Source organism: Condylura cristata, unplaced genomic scaffold (assembly GCF_000260355.1).
Source record: "Condylura cristata isolate star-nosed mole 26May11 unplaced genomic scaffold, ConCri1.0 scaffold00016, whole genome shotgun sequence".
NCBI lineage: Eukaryota > Metazoa > Chordata > Mammalia > Eulipotyphla > Talpidae > Condylura > Condylura cristata.
The window spans coordinates 41,144,576-41,162,159 of NW_004567117.1; the positions used below are offsets into that span (position 1 = coordinate 41,144,576).

Consider the following 17,584-nt stretch of genomic DNA (forward strand, 5'->3'; position numbering starts at 1 on the left):
TCTGCCACGCCATGTGGTCACCTCCGGGGCAGGCGGGGATCGAACTCATGCAGAAGTGGCGTTGGCTTCTCAGTGCTGTGCTTTAACCCGCTGCGCCACCAGGGAGGGCCTCCAGAATTTTCTTTTTAAGACACTCCTTTTTACCATGTTTCTTCTCTAGAGTTCAGAAGACTGAACCTTTCGACTAGACCCCAACTCAATCTGGAATCAGAGCCCCCCAGGGACACATCCTCCTCCCTCGCCGTCTCTCCTCTATAAATCTACCTCTGCTCTGAGCTGGCCTCACATAGTCACTCAGACATCTTGGTTCATGCTTTTCTAATTTTAGTGCTGTCTATTGTCATCCTTCCAGGTTTTCATTTTTCTCATCCTTTTCCTCGGAGTCCTCATGCACACACAATTCTCTCCCCTCCTTCCTATCATACTTCCTACCACTGACATCATTCAACTTGACCTCTATTCATAGATTGCCTTTTACATCTTTCACTGATTGTTGTGGGAATACCTTGTCTTCTTATATTGAATTCATCTAATTCTTCAGATTGAGGCAGGAACATAATTGTCAAACCTGGCCACCAAAAAAAAAATTATCACCCTGTTTTACTAGCTAATACTGTGGAACACTTAGCTGTTAAATATTTGACAAACATTATCTCACCTATTCACAAAAGACTGTATCATTTAGCAATGCTTTTAGCTGTAAATGATTGAAAACCCAAGATTGTTAAAATCCTGAAACAACGCATATTTATTGTTCACTCTCCTGTGAACAATAGTAAGAACAAAAACTGGAGGTAGGTAGTTTACAGCATGGACTTAGGGGTCTCTAAAGTCAAGCTCTGATTTCACACCTCTGTAAATCTCTTCTTCTGTTTGTTTGTTTTGTGTGGTATGGTTGTGATACCACGGTAAGATGTGCCAGCATCCTGTCTTCATAGACTGGTACTCAAAATCAGGTTGGAAGAGTGTAGAGGAGAGGAAGGTTTTCTGCGTGTGTCTATGAGGAAGGATTTCTCTGGACATGCCCAACAGACTGACAAGTGACCAAAGCAAAGGGTGGCTCAAATCCCAGGTCCACTCACTGTCAGCTCAGCAGACTGTTTCTAGAACATCCTGTGGTGAAGAACCATGGAGCACAGTGGTTGTTAGACAGGGCCAGAGGGCGCCCTCTAGGGGACAGAGGTTGAAAAGGGGGAGAAACCTAGAGCAGCAAGAGGTAGCATTTGCGGACATTCACTGAGGCAATGAACTACCTATTACAGGTTCTCTCCGTGGCTAATGAAGGAAATTAAGGGTAAAAAGATCATTGTTGAGGGTGGGTTTGATTTCTTTTCTCTTAAAAAAAAAAAAAACAAAACACTTTGGTCCTCCCTGGTGGCGTAGCAGGTTAAAGCACAGCACTAAGAAGCTAAAGCCACTGCAGCATGAGTTCAGTCCCCGCCACCCCGGAGGTCACCCACATGGCGAGGCAGACCTCTCCTGACCCACCCGCTGCTCCCCTCAGCAGTGTACTTTGTTAGTAGGCCTGTTCTGCTCCCCACTCTGTCTCTGGTGAAGCCTCTCACGGCCCCTACAACTCTGACTTATACCCCAGTTCTGTATGAGTAAATAATTATTAAAAAAAAACACTTTTATTAAAGTAACATTAGTTTAAACATTATATATTAGTTTATAACATTATATAGGTTTCAAGTGCACAGCACTATAAACCAACACCTGTATTCACTACATTATGTTCACCTCTGAAATTCTCGTTTCTATCAATTCCCATAAATTGACCCTTTTTGCCTGGTTTACCCACCCCCCTTCTCTCCCTTCTGTTCTGGTAACCACTATTTGTCCTTAGAGCCTAACAGTTTATTTTTGGTTTTGTTTGTTCCTTGGTTTTGCCTCTTTATCTTCCACATAGTACTGAAATAATATATTGTATTTCTTTCCCCATGGACTTCTTTCACCAAGCATAATATCTTCTAGGTGCATCCATGTTAGTTCAAATGGCAAGATTTCATGTTGTTGGCTTGTTTTCATAGTTGAGGAGTATTCCATTATGTCTGTATACCACACCTGGCCTGTAGGTTGTTTTCTGCTCATGGGCATTGTGAATGATAGAGCTCTTTTTCTTTAAGTGACCTGACATCATCCAGCAATTAAAAAATCAGGTTATTTGTCTTACTGTCAGACACAGATTCTGAAGAATAAATGTCTGCTCTTGACCTTCTAGTAATAATGAGGGTTGTGGGTTAAGTGGTGCACGACATGCCATCAGTGAGGACCAGGTTAGCTCTCTCTGTTTCTGTGGATCCCAGTCAAGCTGAGATGAGCTCAGGTGGGCTTCTCCTCAGTGACACTGCAGAGGGTTGACACAGCTCTCCAGGCACAGATGCAGGATTTGTGACACCAGCAGAGAACAAATACATGTCTCTTCATCCCAGTCCCTTTGTGGGTTTCCTACACATACACCACAGGAAAGAGCCATCCTCACAAAGGGCTTTTCACACTTTCCAGTGAATGCTAACAACGGAGACTTCAGTTTCTACTCCATCGTGCACCTCTTATCTGTTTTTATCCCCAAAAATATCTTTGCTGTGTCTAAAAATCTATAGTCATTTTTTAACTCATGGTTTGAAGTCCTAACATCCACTCAGCACCTATGATTTTTACCCAGTTATAAATCATCTAAAGTGTTCTATGGAATTTTACTTCTTAATAAAAGATTAGCTGTATGTTCTAATCAAGCACAAACATAAACCTCTTTGGGTGTGGCTTGTTCCAGGGGATTAGGGTGGAACCTGGAATTGTTTAAGAAATCATAACAGGTAAATGTCAGGCAAGTTTAAAATACAAAAAAAACAAGTATAGAAAATAGAAATGAAGAAATACAGAAAAATAGAACTACAGAATGAATAGAGAATGTTTTGCTCTTCCTATGCTTGAAGAGTTTCTTGGGGGCTGTCTCCACTCATGAGTAAAAGTGTTGCATTGTCTCTTCATTGTAACAAGCCTAGAGGCCATGGCTGTGTAAGGTAGGAGGAATATTCCTAGAATTGGGTAGTCTTTAAGCACAGGTGTGTAGAAGAGAGTGCCTTGAAACTGGGCTGGCAGATTTGAGCTGATTTTAACAGACATGTATAAATATTGCCAAATTCTTCAGCTCCTGAGTGACATCATTCTCACCACAATTTCCTAAATGGCACCTAAGCAAGCAAACACATCTTTGTGATGACTTTCTGGTAAAATGTTGAATCACTCCAATCACAGATTAGAAAGAGAGAGAGGGAAAAAAAAAAAAGCTCTGTGGGTGGGTCAAAGCTTTATAAACAGTCCTCACCATGTCTGTTCTCCAGTAACTCCCGGAGAAGTCTTCCTTGTCATCTAGAACCTCAGGGGACGACAGGTATTTCAGCCATTCCTATGGCCGTCTTGATGAAATATATGGTTTCGGTTCTTTGTTTTCCTTTGTACTAGTGTTATTACTATTTTGGAAATTTTCTTTATCCTTAGAGGATAAGGAAAAATTTAGAGGTGTGTTTTCTTGTTCAATTGTTGGTTTGCCTGAAAATATTTTAGTTCAAGATTTGAATCGAATGTACAGCAAGGCATTCAATATCTCAGCAGCTGGAAAATATCTATAGATCATTAAGAATATCAAAATGGATAGTCAAGTTGTGATTTCAAGGCTAGGATATGCATATTTGTTTTGACACACTGAATTTGATGGAAACTGCTAGAGCAATTGAAATGCTCTAATTCAAACAATTGAAAGTAATCTAAGAATGGTATACAATGTAATAAAAGCATCAAAGATGACTCAATGTTCATCTAAAGCAATCAGAAATGGCAGAAATTAAGCAGCATTCTGGATTGGGTCATTTCAATATCAGAATCAGTTTATTAAATGTGTTCAATGATCTGTCTGTTTAGTAAAAGAATCAGCTAAACGATTGAAGTGACTGAAAACTCTAATCTATAATTTAATCACCTCTCGGCAGCCAATTATTCCTTATGAAAGTCATCAAGTAACAGAAGCTGCTTTTAATTTTGTGTGTGTGGGGAAATGTGGTAAGGGGAAATGTGGTAATTGTTGGTGAGAAGTTTCTTTGGAGCTATTGTTTGGTCTTTATTCTCATTCATTTGAGGGGTCAATGTTAAAATAATTGGCGTGAGTCACACACAGAAAATTGTCCTAAGTGCCGCAGCAGTCAGACTTTCCACCCAGGGCAGCGAGCTGAGGGACTGTGCTGTTTCTGGGCCTGTGCTGCTCTTCGCTGCCTGCGCCAAGTTTCAGTGGCGCATTTGTCAACCTGTGTTACAGGCATGACAGGAGCGACTCAGAGCCCCATGTCAGTTTTCCACACGTTCTTCCCATATGGTAACAGCAACCAGTAATTAGGAGCATCTATGCTGGAAGTTAATGAAGTTGTATAACTTACAGCACATGAAGAAACTCACGACAGGTGTTACCTGTTCGGGGAGATTCAGATATTCGATGTCACTGTGTGATTTCAGTTTTGCACAGTTGTAGGCAGATTGCATCCAAATGTAAGACCTGGACTTGTCCTGGAACCAGGAAACACTGCCTTCACAGATTTCTAGAACCTTCTCAAACCTGAGATAGGTGTGTAGGAAATGTGTCGGGCTTGGAGGCAGAAGTTGGGACTCAGTCTTGCCTGTGGAGATTTCCATTTCTGTATCTGCATTGGTAGAACAGGAATTACGAGGCTTTCCCAGCTGGGTAATGACACAGACAAAGCAAACTGAGCTGGCTAAAGGAGCATGGTAACTGCAGCCCAGCCTGGAGATGTTCAGTCTTATGTTAAATGAAGCTAATTATATTAAAAACAAAATTTAGACTATTTTAAAGAGGTAAATGCATCTGGGACCATTGAGTCCTGTTCTTATTTACTTTTTTTTTTAAAGATTTACTTTTTTAATTTATTCATACAGAGCTGGGGTACACGCCAGAGATACGGAGGGTGAGAGACAGAGACAGAGTGGGGAGCAGAACAGGCAGATCGACGAGGTACACTGCTGAGGGGAGCAGCGGGCGGGTCAGGAGAGGTCTGCCGCGCCATGTGGTCACCTCCGGGGCAGGCGGGGATCGAACTCATGAGGAAGTGGCTTTAGCTTCTCAGTGCTGTGCTTTAACCCGCTGCATCACCAGGGAGGGCCCACTTATTTACTTTTTCACTTCCTTATAAAGCCATCTGATACCCTAACTTGTCACTAAAAGTCCTCTCTGATATTTTGTCTTGACACTTAAACTTTCTTAATGTCAAAGGAATGATTATGCAGATTACTATTAAGAATTCAGTGAAGGAAAAGCCTGCATTTACTTTTCTGATCCTTATCTCTATGCAGAAGGGAATAGAAAAATACTTTAAATTGCACATTGTTGTTATTTCCAAAAAGTTTTTGAGATAATTTACCAAAACAATACCTGCTCAGTAAGACGATAACTACAATAGAATGAACAAATTCCTGAATTGACCTAGTCTCAGCAAGAAGAAAAATACTGATTTAGCTTTTACTTAATAAGCCTTAAAGCAGAATTACAGGCTGACTAGATTCCTCTTTCATTCCCTCTTTCTAGTATTTACAAAATAGTGACTTGCTTAAACTCCTACACAGTACTGAGTCAGACACCAGCCCGTGAGGCAGCGAGGGGTCGAGGACAGCGTGAGTTTTTGCATTTCACCTGCTCGACTCCTGTACCATTCCCTGCAGTGTGACCTTGCCAAGTCACTCCACCTCTCTGCACACAAGGGTGTAACCTACAAAGCCTGCAGCGCCCATGAAAAACAGGGAGGGAGAATCGCTGGGGGGAATTTCAGGGACAGCTTTTGCTGAAATTACTATTTTTATCTCGGTAAAATTCAGTTGGGTGGTATTTCAAAAGAGAGTTTTTAGCACATTGTAACCACTTTCTTGAAAAGAAGAACTCACGAATGAAGTGGCCACGCCAGATGGCCCAGGATTAGGGAGAGAGTGATCACTGGCCCTGGCTGGGCAGCTCAGCTGAAGGAGCCCGGGGACCTACCCACCTCTGCATTTTGGGTCCCTCCCACCCGCTCCCTCCCCAACTCCGGGAAGCTACTGTCACAGCAGTTTCCTGAGGATAATGAGTGCCAGCTTCGTTTGGGCTATTTATATATTTTGATAATTACAGGGTGTGTTCAAAGTCACCATGCAAGCATAACATAGGCTGAGGTGCTCCCTGGGAAGCTCCCTCAGGCATCCATACATGCCCTGGGTGTGCCCAATGCTAGGCTGCATGTGGAGCCTTAGGTCACGGAAGGTGTGTCTGCCACCTGTCTCCAGGTGGCTCCGTGTGTGTGTGTGTGTGTGTGTGTGTGTTTTGCCTGCCTGAGTACCCACAGTGCTACCTGGCACTGACTCCCTGCTCAGGCGGGTGGAGTTAGAGCAAAAGGAGCCGCCCAGCATTCCCAGTGATGACGCCTCCTTTTAGGAAGCAATGTTGTAGAATGAGCATGTGTGGGATCTGCGCACACTAGGTGGGGTTGGATAAAAATACCACCCCTAGACGGGTCCGTCATTTCTAGAAACAGGAAGTTTGAAAGCAGATCAACCATCGTGCACCTTGGGGAAGATGTATATTTGCACGGGAGAACATGACCCTGGAATCATTTCCTAGTCCCACCTCCTAGGGCTGAGTGCACAGGTCATTGCTCTTATCCTCGGTGTGCAGAAGTTTATAGAGTAGGAATAGCGGTGTCTCGCCACAGGGTTTGGGTAGGAATTTAATGGTTGATCTAGGTGAACTACCCAGAACAGCATCTTACACAGTAAGAATTTAGTAAATATTAAAGATTGTTGACTGCTGTCATCACTCCTGATTACTACTATGTGGCATGCTATCAACTATTGCTACTTAATCATGTAACTGTTCTGTCTAGCTCACGATGGCTGTACAATTTTTAGGAGCCAGGTCAAAAGGAAAATGCAGGGCCCCTTGCTTAAAATCACTAAGAGTACGGGGTGGTGATGCTCCTGCACGCCGCTGGGGCCCTTTGTGGCTACACAGGTCACGTGACATGAAGCAAGCCCACTCTCTGCCTCATGCACAGTGGAAGAACAGGGAGTGAGACCTGCTGTGTGCTGGGTACAAAATGTTCCAGTCTGCTGACATCACCCCAAATCCTGAGTCACCTTTTAAAGCTCTTTTTCCCCTTCCTTCCTTTTCTTCTAGGTTGAAACAATGGAAGAACTTTACGTGGCCAACACAATCTTTGCTCTCAATTTTTTCAAGCATCTGGCAAATACCAGCGCCTCCCAGAATCTCTTCTTCTCGCCATGGAGCATCTCATCCACCATGGCCATGGTCTACCTGGGAGCTCGGGGTAACACTGCAGACCAGATGGCCAGAGTGAGTTTGTGTTTTTAAATGGAAGTCACATTGCACGACAGCGTGATAGGGCATTCATATGTGCCTTGTTGAGAATCAACATGCAGATATTTAACATGAAGCTCAAGTCTATCCTTCGCAACACCCCTGTCCTGTTTCCTTATTGCTCATGTAGACAATAAGTTTCTGATAAACTCCAAATTCGGAGTGAATGATTCCTGACCTGAGCTGTAGAATAGCTTGACTACAAGGTCAGCCTCATTTTATGTTATCACAACACAGATTCCTTAGACTCAAAGCTCCAAAACAGCCAAATATGAAAACCCTCAGCTGTAGCTGGCAGAAAGGAGAATTGGGGTTTCTTAATTACAAGGTTGGAAATAGTGAACAGGGCCAAACTCTCATTTTTTTTTTTTTAAAGATTTATTTATTTGTGCATACAGAACTGGGGTGCCGCCAGAGGTGCAGGGGCGCTGAGAGGATTCACCAGAGATAGAGTGGGGAGCAGAACAGGCAGGTGGATGAAATACATTGCTGAGGGGAGCAGCGAGTGAGAAGTCTGCTGATAGCTTTGCAGTGCTGCTCTCTAATTCCTTGCACCATCATGGCATTTTAATCAACCTCTTACATTTTAATCATGCAATGTGTGTGCTTTTCAACGTATCTTGCATGCCATTCTCTTCTGGTTTGAAGCACTGCTTCCATTTGCAGATGAAAGGACAGGCACCATGAATGAAATACCTTTGCTGGGTCTCCTGAGGTTTCCTTACTGCCGGCTCAGGCTGCTTCCCTCTGCTGTGTCCTGTGTTGGGCTCCCCATTCATGTAAAGCTTCTTCCTCAGGCTTTTAAGAGAGTGTCATGAAAAGAAAGAAGACAACCGTTTCGGAGCTGGAGCTGGGGGCACAGCACTCTTGGTGGGGGGAGGGAGCCGCCCAGAGGTGTACTGCATCTTCAGAGGGCCTCAGGCACATTAGCCAGAGCCTGATACGAGCAGGGCCTGCCTGCTGGCTGGAGCTCCTGGAACTGGCACGTGAGGTATTTCTCTGCTAACACTGCCCCTCACTTTCTTGGCCCGTGGACCCAAGGTCAGCCAGAGGGACCTTCTAGATGAGCCTGGGGTCCTTCAAATACATTCAACTACTTCAGCAGTGCCTGGGAAGCATCCTATGGGAATGTTTTAGCCCTTAAACAGTCACCTGAGTCTGTTATTTCATAGGTCAACGCCACAGAGGCAGCCGTCATAAATGAAACTTCCCTCACAGAGCCTCAAACACAGATGCTGATTTCTCGCATGCCCTATGCTTTCAGTCACACCAAAATGCCACAGGCAACTTTCGGGTTTCTGTGAGAATGATACGTTGAGTGTGTAGCTAGAGATCCTCCCAGGTACAGGTGACCCACTTAGGATGGGCCTTGCTTGAGGTCGTCCAGAGAGCACCCCAGGCCCCCTCCCACCGGAGGGACAAGGCAGAATGCGTTGGGCTGAGTTCATGGCAGCTTGAAGGTGGAACTCTATACTGAAACGCAATTGCCCAACTCCCTGACACCAGCAACGTTTGCAACATAGCTTCCTTTTTTTTTTCATTAGAAAAAAAAAAAAAGGCAACGAACTGCATCGAAATTTCCAGAAACCGCCAGAGTCTTGATTTTTAAAATGGAAAGGGATCTGAAGCAATATATTTTGACAACAAATGACAAATGAATTTGTTCTTTTTGGTTGGAAATTTGGCTTTTGATAAGGAAAATGAATGCATTGATTCCTCTGGGCATGATATGGCATCTCTGTTTCTGGAACGTGCTTCATCATGTAGGATTGTGCCAAGATGGTGATGTTTTTCTTCTAGTTCTGTGGCACATCCAGGTTTTAAAAGTCAAAGGCGAATTTGGTTAACTCACTACTGAAAGGAAGGAAGAGGTCCTCTTTGACTTAGGGACAGATCTGTCAATGTCTGATTGGTGCTGCATGAGTAGAGGTGACTAGGCTGAGTCTCACTTTCTCATTTGCAAAATGAGAATGAAAATGGATCACTCATAAAATTAGTTTGGAAATGAAAAGTTGTAAGTAAAGAGTTAGCAGCAGTAGTTGTTAAAATTGTTAATACTTCTTAGAGCCTTAGCCAGCCACCTTTCTATGAACTTTCTAGCCGCCTGCATATATGTATCTGTTAAGATAAAACTTGAGAATATTCTAAAAATTGTATCCAATTTGGCAGTCATATTTTTAACTATCAGTGGCCTCCTATATCCATTTTATGTGCTACCATACTGGATTTCACGTATTTTGTGAATTAAATTATAGTGAATTTCAAATTCCAAGCATAGAACCATGAAGAGGTGCCGGATAGCCATTGGATTAAATGTTAAATAACTTGGCCTGAAAACACAACCCTGTCCTCTAATTTCAATTGTAGGTGCTTCAGTTTAACAAAGTTGGAGCCTACGAAGCGAACCGAGGAACCCCCTGGAACTTTACTGGTTGTGAATTCACACAGCAGGTCCAGAAGGGCACTTACCCTGATGCTATTTTGCAGGTACGGACTCATTCTTCATATTTCCTTTGTATTTTATTTCTAGAATCTTCTTGCTTTAAAACTATCGTGTCAGACAGGGCACTTCCCTCATTCACGGAAAGAAACTAAGGCTCAGAGTCCTGAAGTAAATATCCCACATGGAAAAGGACGGGAAGAGCCGGGTTGCAGCCAGACTTATGATTTTTGGACCAGGATTGTTTCCAAATCCCATTAGCGCCATTCTATCATGGGTTGAGTATGTGTTATTTATTTAAAAACCACGGGAGAGACTGCTAGAATATATACACATGGATGTATTCTCAGAGGAGAGAGGCTAAGGAGAGACAAACTTGAGTGAATGCATCCAGCCATGCATTCACTCATCCCCAACCCCCCATCCATGCATTCCAACTTAGGTAGTAATATATTTTCTGTTACTCTATTTCCTTAAATGCCAGTTACCAAGCTAAATAATAGCAATTGTCTTGTACCTATTGGCAGACACCTTCCTCAATTAGGTTATAGGGAGATGTCTCCCGCATGCTTTTTTGGGGAACCCCGTTGCCCCATCTGCTTCTCATCCAGGAACCATGTCTGAAGGAGTTGGAGAGCACCATTCTGTTTTCAAAATATTTTTTATTGAGTTACTACTAGTTTCAATTGTTGTTTGCATGACAGAGGTCTCTCCCTGTCACCACCATGGGCCCATAGGGCAGCCACTACCAAAGGACCCACAGCCCACCGCCACAGGGAGAGGACCATTCACTGTGGAGACTGACCAGGTCACCATCCTGCAGGCCCCGTCCTCTTCTTCACATTGGCACTGTTGTGACAGATCCTGTGTCTCTCGCAGTGGTGACAAAATCAGGCCGAGGAATGAATTCCCCTTCACTTTTGTGGTTTTCCACACGTGATCTACCCTAATGCCCAGAGGGGCAACTTTTAGAAGTTATTTCAAGTTTTCAAAGAGCATTTCTTAGGCAGCATCTTAATGTAATTAAAATTTTTTAGCAGGTTGAAGTTTAGGAAATTGAAAGGAACCCTGCTGTCTTCTGAGATGTTGAATACAGCATTGTAAAAATCCAATCCAGAGACAGGGCAAAACTGGAAAGAAGTTGTCTTTTTGAAATTGTAGAAGAGGCCATGATTAATAGTACAGCAGAAATATCCTACAATGCAAACTCTGGATGAATTCTTTTTCTCCTTGGACTGCACATACAAAACAAAACTGTACTTACAGAAGAAACATATACATAAATCTTGCCACACTTTCATTGACGACTCTGAGCAAAGCTTAGAGTTTTGTATTACACACCGTGGCCCCTGCAGTTACACCTAGGGGCGATGGGTCCACACATGTTATTAATTTTCACATATGAAAAAGTGAGATTTTCTTGGAATCTGAGTTTGGAATTCCATGAAAGCCTAAAACATGTCCCACTTCATTTTGGAGCAAAAAGAAGACTCCACTGAGGGTACTACTGGTAATACTTCTGTAATATTACTTTTAATAAGGATGTGTTACATGAAAGCTAACAAGGTAAGTTCTAAATTATTTCTCCTAAAATACCAGAAAAAAGTACATGAGTGCAACGTTCTATTATTGTATTGAAAAGTCAAAGTACTGTTGAAGAAACAACTTGTCTCATGGTATTGGCTTACATAAAGATAATCTTCTCTCTATCTTAAAGGCCCAAGCTGGAGAGAGAATTCATTCATCCTTCAGGTCGCTCAGCTCAGCAATCAACTCATCCACAGGGGAGTATTTATTGGAAAGCGCCAATAAGCTGTTTGGAGATAAGTCTGCAGGCTTCAAGGAAGTAAGTGAAACCTATCATCAAGGTGGCAGAGCCGCAGACCTGCACGGAGCTCACTTCAGAGTTGTTCCCTAGGGGTTATTCAGAGAGAGCTTGCCACACCAGCCCTGAAAGCATTGGGCAGGGTTGAATCCTTCTGTCTGGCTCACTTCCTCTCCCTGCCACAAAAGTTCCGCTTGCAGAACAGGAGATCAGGAGACCACAGCTGACATCTGGAATCCGGCTCTCCCAGGCTGACTCCCCTCTTATTCTGTATCTGTGAGCAAAGAGAGTCGGGGGGCAAGAGAGTTGGAGCCAGGAAGTGGGAGCAAGGGAGTCAAGAATGTTTATAATTGTACTGTCTCTTCTTCCCAGAGCCAGCCTCCACCTGTAACCCCTAGCAGGCCTCCTCTCTGGCCCAGAACTTTGCAATTTACAATGGCACCAAAATTTGTTTGGTATATATTCTATGTAACCTTTGGATTGTGTTTTGTTTTATTTTAAAGGAATACGTGCAACTTTCTAAGAAATATTACTCTACAGAACCCCAGGCTGTCAACTTCTTAGAATGTTCAGAAGAAGCCAGAAAAAAGATTAATGCTTGGGTGAAAACTCAAACCAAAGGTAAAAACCAAGGAAGTAGTTCCTGTTCTATTTAGGAAACTCTGATCTGTTTTTTGAAAGCCATCTCTAAACTCTTAAATTTCCTGGTAGGTAAATGGGGTGATTTCTACGAGGGTTATTGCAGAAGGAGGATTATTTCACAGGTTTAGAAGCTACTAGAATTGGAAAGGTCCTGAAAAGCACTACCCGAATCCACCATTTTTGGTTGTAGACCCCAAATCCATGACCCAGAGGTTAATTGGTTCAACCAAGATCCCACTACCAGTTAGTGGCGAAACTGGATTTCTTCTTCTAATCCTTTGTCTAACTCTGCAATTTTTCATTTGCAGTTTAAAATGTTTCTTAACACAAAAACAATGGATTTTCATTTTAGTCCTTTGTTTAAATCATTCTTTCAAGCAACAGTTTGGGGTTTTGTTTTCTTTGCTACCAAATGAGAAAACACACATGAATCATGTTCTGCAGAATTAAAAAAGTAAAAATAGTTTCTCTAAAAATAGATGACTTGTTTTCGCTTTTCACTTCCAGTATGGATATTTTTGTAAAATTACTGTTCTAAAATGCTGACCAACCACTAGCACAAGGGAAATAGGGAAAATAAGGATTGTAAGAAGTAAAAATGAAAGTAAAATACAAAATTAAAGGCACATGACAGCTTTGCTTTGTGAAAATACCGTAAATCATCTTCTCATTAAGCAGTTGTTGCATGCTCTCAATCAATGAGCCTCATCGCCAGAATGCCAACTAATCACAGAGGCTAATTATTTCACCACGTTTTGGAATAATTTGAGAGAATTTTCAGCTTTGTTGGTTATGATCAAATTTTTGTCATGTGTATCACGTGAAATGAAACATGAGATTTCCACAGTAAGCAAGAATTTTAGTTGCGTGGGGATATAAATAGCAGAGTGATGGACTTGGCCAGACTACTGTGCTCTTTGTTTTTGAGCGCATGTCCAGCATTGGACAGGAAAGTGTTGGATTTGTGGAGGCAGAATCTTGGCTAGCTTGCCAGCTTGTGAGCTTGGGAATCAACCTTACCAGCACGTGACCTTGGGGAGGCCACTAGCTTCTCTCACAATGGTCTTTTTTGTAAATCATTCTAATAATTCTCACTAATAGAGTATTTGAGAGGATTAAATAAAAGAATGTTTGTAGAGGTGGAAATACTGCAGAGGGTAGTCACTATCTTTGGGCATTTCTTAGATCAGCTTTTTAAAAATCTCTCATGCTTGGATGTTATCAGTCTGGAGCCTTCTTTGGCTCACTCATTGACTCTATTTGTATTGTCATGGTACTTTGCTCAACTTAGCTCTGTTATAGAATTTATCACAAAATCAGTTATTTGACAACTGAAGGTCTCTTCTAGTGTTCTCAGCCTCTTCCAGGACACGTTTTCTCTCACCTCCTAGTACAGGAGTGGAACAGTTTCTCCCTGATACTATTTTCTCCCAAAAGACTGATTTGCTCCCTTCTGAATAAAAAAGCTTTGTGAAAACAATATAAAAGGATGTAAAAAAAAAATCTCCTTTCCAAGTTTGCTAGTAATTCTAAATTTTAACTATATTCTTTTTTCAATCATCTTGAATCTTATAAACCACTTGAAAACATCTGTCTGTGTTTTCTCTCTCATGCTTTTTTTTGAATCTAGACAAAATTATGAGCTTCAAAACCAACATCTCTGCAGAGCTTGACAAATGTGGATGCTAAGTTTAATGGCAACTCAAAATACTCGAGAAATCATAATAACTCTGCAATTCTTAATCACAAAATCTGAGCATGTATACTGTTTTCTGCAGGTAAAATTCCAAACTTGTTACCTGAAGGTTCAGTTGATGTGGATACCAAGATGGTCCTGGTGAATACTGTCTACTTCAAAGGAAAATGGAAAACTCCATTTCAGAAGAAATTAAATGGGCTTTATCCTTTCCGTGTGAACTCGGTATGAGACAGCAAGATGAATTTTCCTAACATACATTTTAGGACTCTTGACAAAATAGAAAAATTAGGGCCTAACAGTTAATGTTCCTATGTGAGTTAGGCACACTGGACAGCTGATTGATCCTTTCAAGGTACTGATATGACTCACTAATTTTCTGAGAGACAATATGTGTGATGATGAAGACCATAGGCTCTATAATTATGTGAACCTGCACTCAAATTCGGGATCTCCATTAAATGGTGCTGCTCATGTTGCATGGGTTCCATTTATTGATCAGTAAAAGTGGGATAATCGTAATGTCCAACTCAAAAAGGTTGGAGGATTTGTTGATGTTTTGCAATGTTCTTTGCCCGTGGTAGGTACTGAACAAATGTTTGAGGACTGTTACTACAATATTATTATTGCCTATTTATTAGTCATAATAATTGCTTTTGAACTGGTACAATCTAGTGAGATCACAGCCATTGTAAGGATACACAAATAATTTATTCTGTAGATTTTTTAAAACCATATTTCTTCACTCTCAAGCACAGATTGCTATTTTATGTTAATGGTAAGTCTCTTGACAAGGTGGTATGAACTTTCGCATACTTTTTCATCATTTTAGACTCAACGCAAACAAGTGCAGATGATGTATTTGCAACAAAAGCTGAACATTGGCTACATTGAAGACTTAAAGACTCAGATTCTAGAACTCCCCTATGCTGGAGGTGTCAGCATGTTCCTGCTGCTTCCAGATAAAGTTGGTGAATCGTCCACTGGCTTGGAGTCGGTAAGGCATTTGAACTGTGATAGCTTTAGTTCTAGCTAAGCTTGCTACTATGATGCAACAGTCCGTAATTTAGGAAATGGTGCTCATTTTCTTTCAGAAATACCAGATTTCTTGATAGTAAACTTGGCATGCCTCAATCTTCCCTCAAAACTTTATACTATGCCAACTATTCTATAGCCTGTGAAATGTTTACCACCTATTCAGTGCTTGTATCACCCACAGTAATTAAAGTCAGGGATTTTTAACATTAGACATAGAAATTATTTTCTTTCTTTGCCAAGCGCTCACTAGTTTATTTTATTTTGGGGATTTGTAGCTGGAAAAAGAAATAACCTATGACAAACTCAACAAGTGGATCAGCAACGACACCCTGGCTGAAGATGACGTTGAGGTGTACGTGCCCCGGTTCAGACTGGAAGAACATTATGAGCTCAAACCCATTCTGAGCAGCATGGGAATGGAGAATGCCTTCAGCAGGGGCCAGGCCAACTTCTCGGGCATGTCAGAGCGGAACGACCTCTTTCTGTCCCAAGTCTTCCATCAAGCCACCGTGGACGTAAACGAGGAGGGCACCGAGGCGGCGGCCGGCACCGGCGCTGTGATGACAGGGAGAACTGGCCACGGGGGTCCACAGTTCGTGGCCGACCATCCTTTCCTCTTCTTCATCATGGACAAAGCAACCATGAGTACCCTGTTTCTGGGGAGATTTGCTTCACCCTAACATGGGAAGTCTCCAGTTGCACAGCATGTTGTAAGTCGTTAGCCTCAGAATGGCTAAACATGTCAAAAGTTTGGAGACTTTTCCCCAGCATACTTCTGTTTCTCTGTGCAGCTTCTGTGATATACTAACTACAAGGCCCAGAATCACTAGACAGTGTCAGCTGTAACAGTGCAACTCTTTTAATCACTTGGTCCCCTAAAATGGGAGTACCATTTAGTTAGTCCTTATTTGTTTATTTCATAGTATTAACCTTTACTGTATTATTTATTATTTTATATAATTTTGATATTGTTGCTCTCTGTCTATTTAATGTAACTGGCACAATTTCAGAAGCAGGTGAGCAGCTATTTTTCTGTGTAAGGAAATGCAAGTCCTTACTCTGATAATGAAGTTTGTGTAGTTGCTCTTGGAAGCCATATATATATATATATATATATATATATATATGTATGTAAAATAAACATATTTCCTCACAGCCAGTTGTTTAGTGTCATCTCTTTAGGTCTTAGAGAATAAGACGTGGGTGTCCCTGGTGGCTTAGTGGTTTAATCTCAGAGCTGTCACTACCATGGCCTGAGTTCGATCCTGACCAGGGAGCTGACCCACATGGCACAGCAGATCTTGCCTGTCTCGCTCATTGCTCCCCTCAACATGTATGTCAGTAGATCTGCTTGTTCTGCTCTCCACCCTGTGTCTGGTGAATCCTCTCGGCCCCCTACCCTGCACTTCTGGTCTGCACCCCATTTCTTCCACATAAAAATAAAAATTAAGGGCCCTTCCTGGCGGTGCAAGGGGTTAAGTCTCAGTACTATGATGCTATCAGCTGCCACTGTGACACGAGTTTGATCCCTGGCCAGGGAGCTGACCCACATGGCGCAGCAGACCTCTCCTGTCTCACCTGCTGCTCCTTTCAGCAGTGTATTTCAGTTAGTCCCCTCTTCTGCTCCCCACTATGTCTCTGGTGAATCCTCTCCCGTGCCCCTGAACCTCTAACCTACATTCCAGCTCTTCTATGCATAAATATATAAAATAAACATTTAAAAATAAACCACAAGATTTTTCATAACTTGGTTTCCAGGAATCAGACATGTGGGTCACTTGTGGGTAGACCCCCACCCCCACCCCAAGGAATCAGAAAAAAAGGAGCAAAGAGGACAACTGACCCAATTTCTCAGGACCCCAGCATTAGAGGTGGGATGTGGTTTGAGAAAAATGGTTCAGAGTTGCCTTCTCACTACTGTCCAACGCACATCAACTCAGAATAATCTGGGTCAGGGTCATTTGGGGTCGCCTGTGTGTACACCTCAAGGACAGCTGTCATCCAGACAGAGAATCAAGGGGACAGTCACTGAGCTGAGAGTTCAGAGGTGTGAACATGCGGTGTGTGCGAGGAGGGAACACAAGTGGCTCCTTTGAAACATCTGAAGTTCAGTGCTTGGTGGAATCAGCGCGTCACTGAAATCCTGAGGACGACAGTGAGTCTGAAGCTTGGAGAGCCTGAGCTGACTGCAGAGTCTGGCTGCAGAAGCTGAGTGGATCCTGGAAATACATTCCAGGCCCCACGGCCCTTCCTGGGTTGGAAGGAGGGGTGGGCCTACAGAGTGTGGAGGCCGTGAGATCTTGACCATCGAAATCCAAACCCTGGTCCTCTCACCTCCCAGTCATCACACCCCTAGCCAGGACTGGGGCTTCTCCAGGCTTCAGTCTTCCTTCACAGTCAATGAGATGAAATAATGCTTTTCTCACAAGGTTTGCTATAGTGGTTAAATGAATTCATACATGACAAACAAAAGAATACTTAGCTTACAGAGTACTTGCTAAATACTAGACATTTTAATTGTTATCTGTGTCGGTA

The 17,584-nt window shown here is 42.5% G+C and overlaps 1 protein-coding gene across 1 annotated transcript; it reads left to right on the forward strand.

Annotated features, from left to right (window-relative positions):
* Positions 1 to 7,216: 7,216 nt before the first annotated feature.
* SERPINB2 (serpin peptidase inhibitor, clade B (ovalbumin), member 2) lies at positions 7,217 to 15,947 on the forward strand. Its single transcript, XM_004683959.2, has 7 exons — positions 7,217 to 7,384; positions 9,776 to 9,895; positions 11,566 to 11,694; positions 12,177 to 12,294; positions 14,094 to 14,236; positions 14,844 to 15,008; positions 15,325 to 15,947. The coding sequence occupies exons 1-7, from the start codon at positions 7,217 to 7,219 to the stop codon at positions 15,727 to 15,729; spliced, it is 1,248 nt and encodes a 415-aa protein (XP_004684016.1). The 3' UTR covers positions 15,730 to 15,947.
* Positions 15,948 to 17,584: the final 1,637 nt, after the last annotated feature.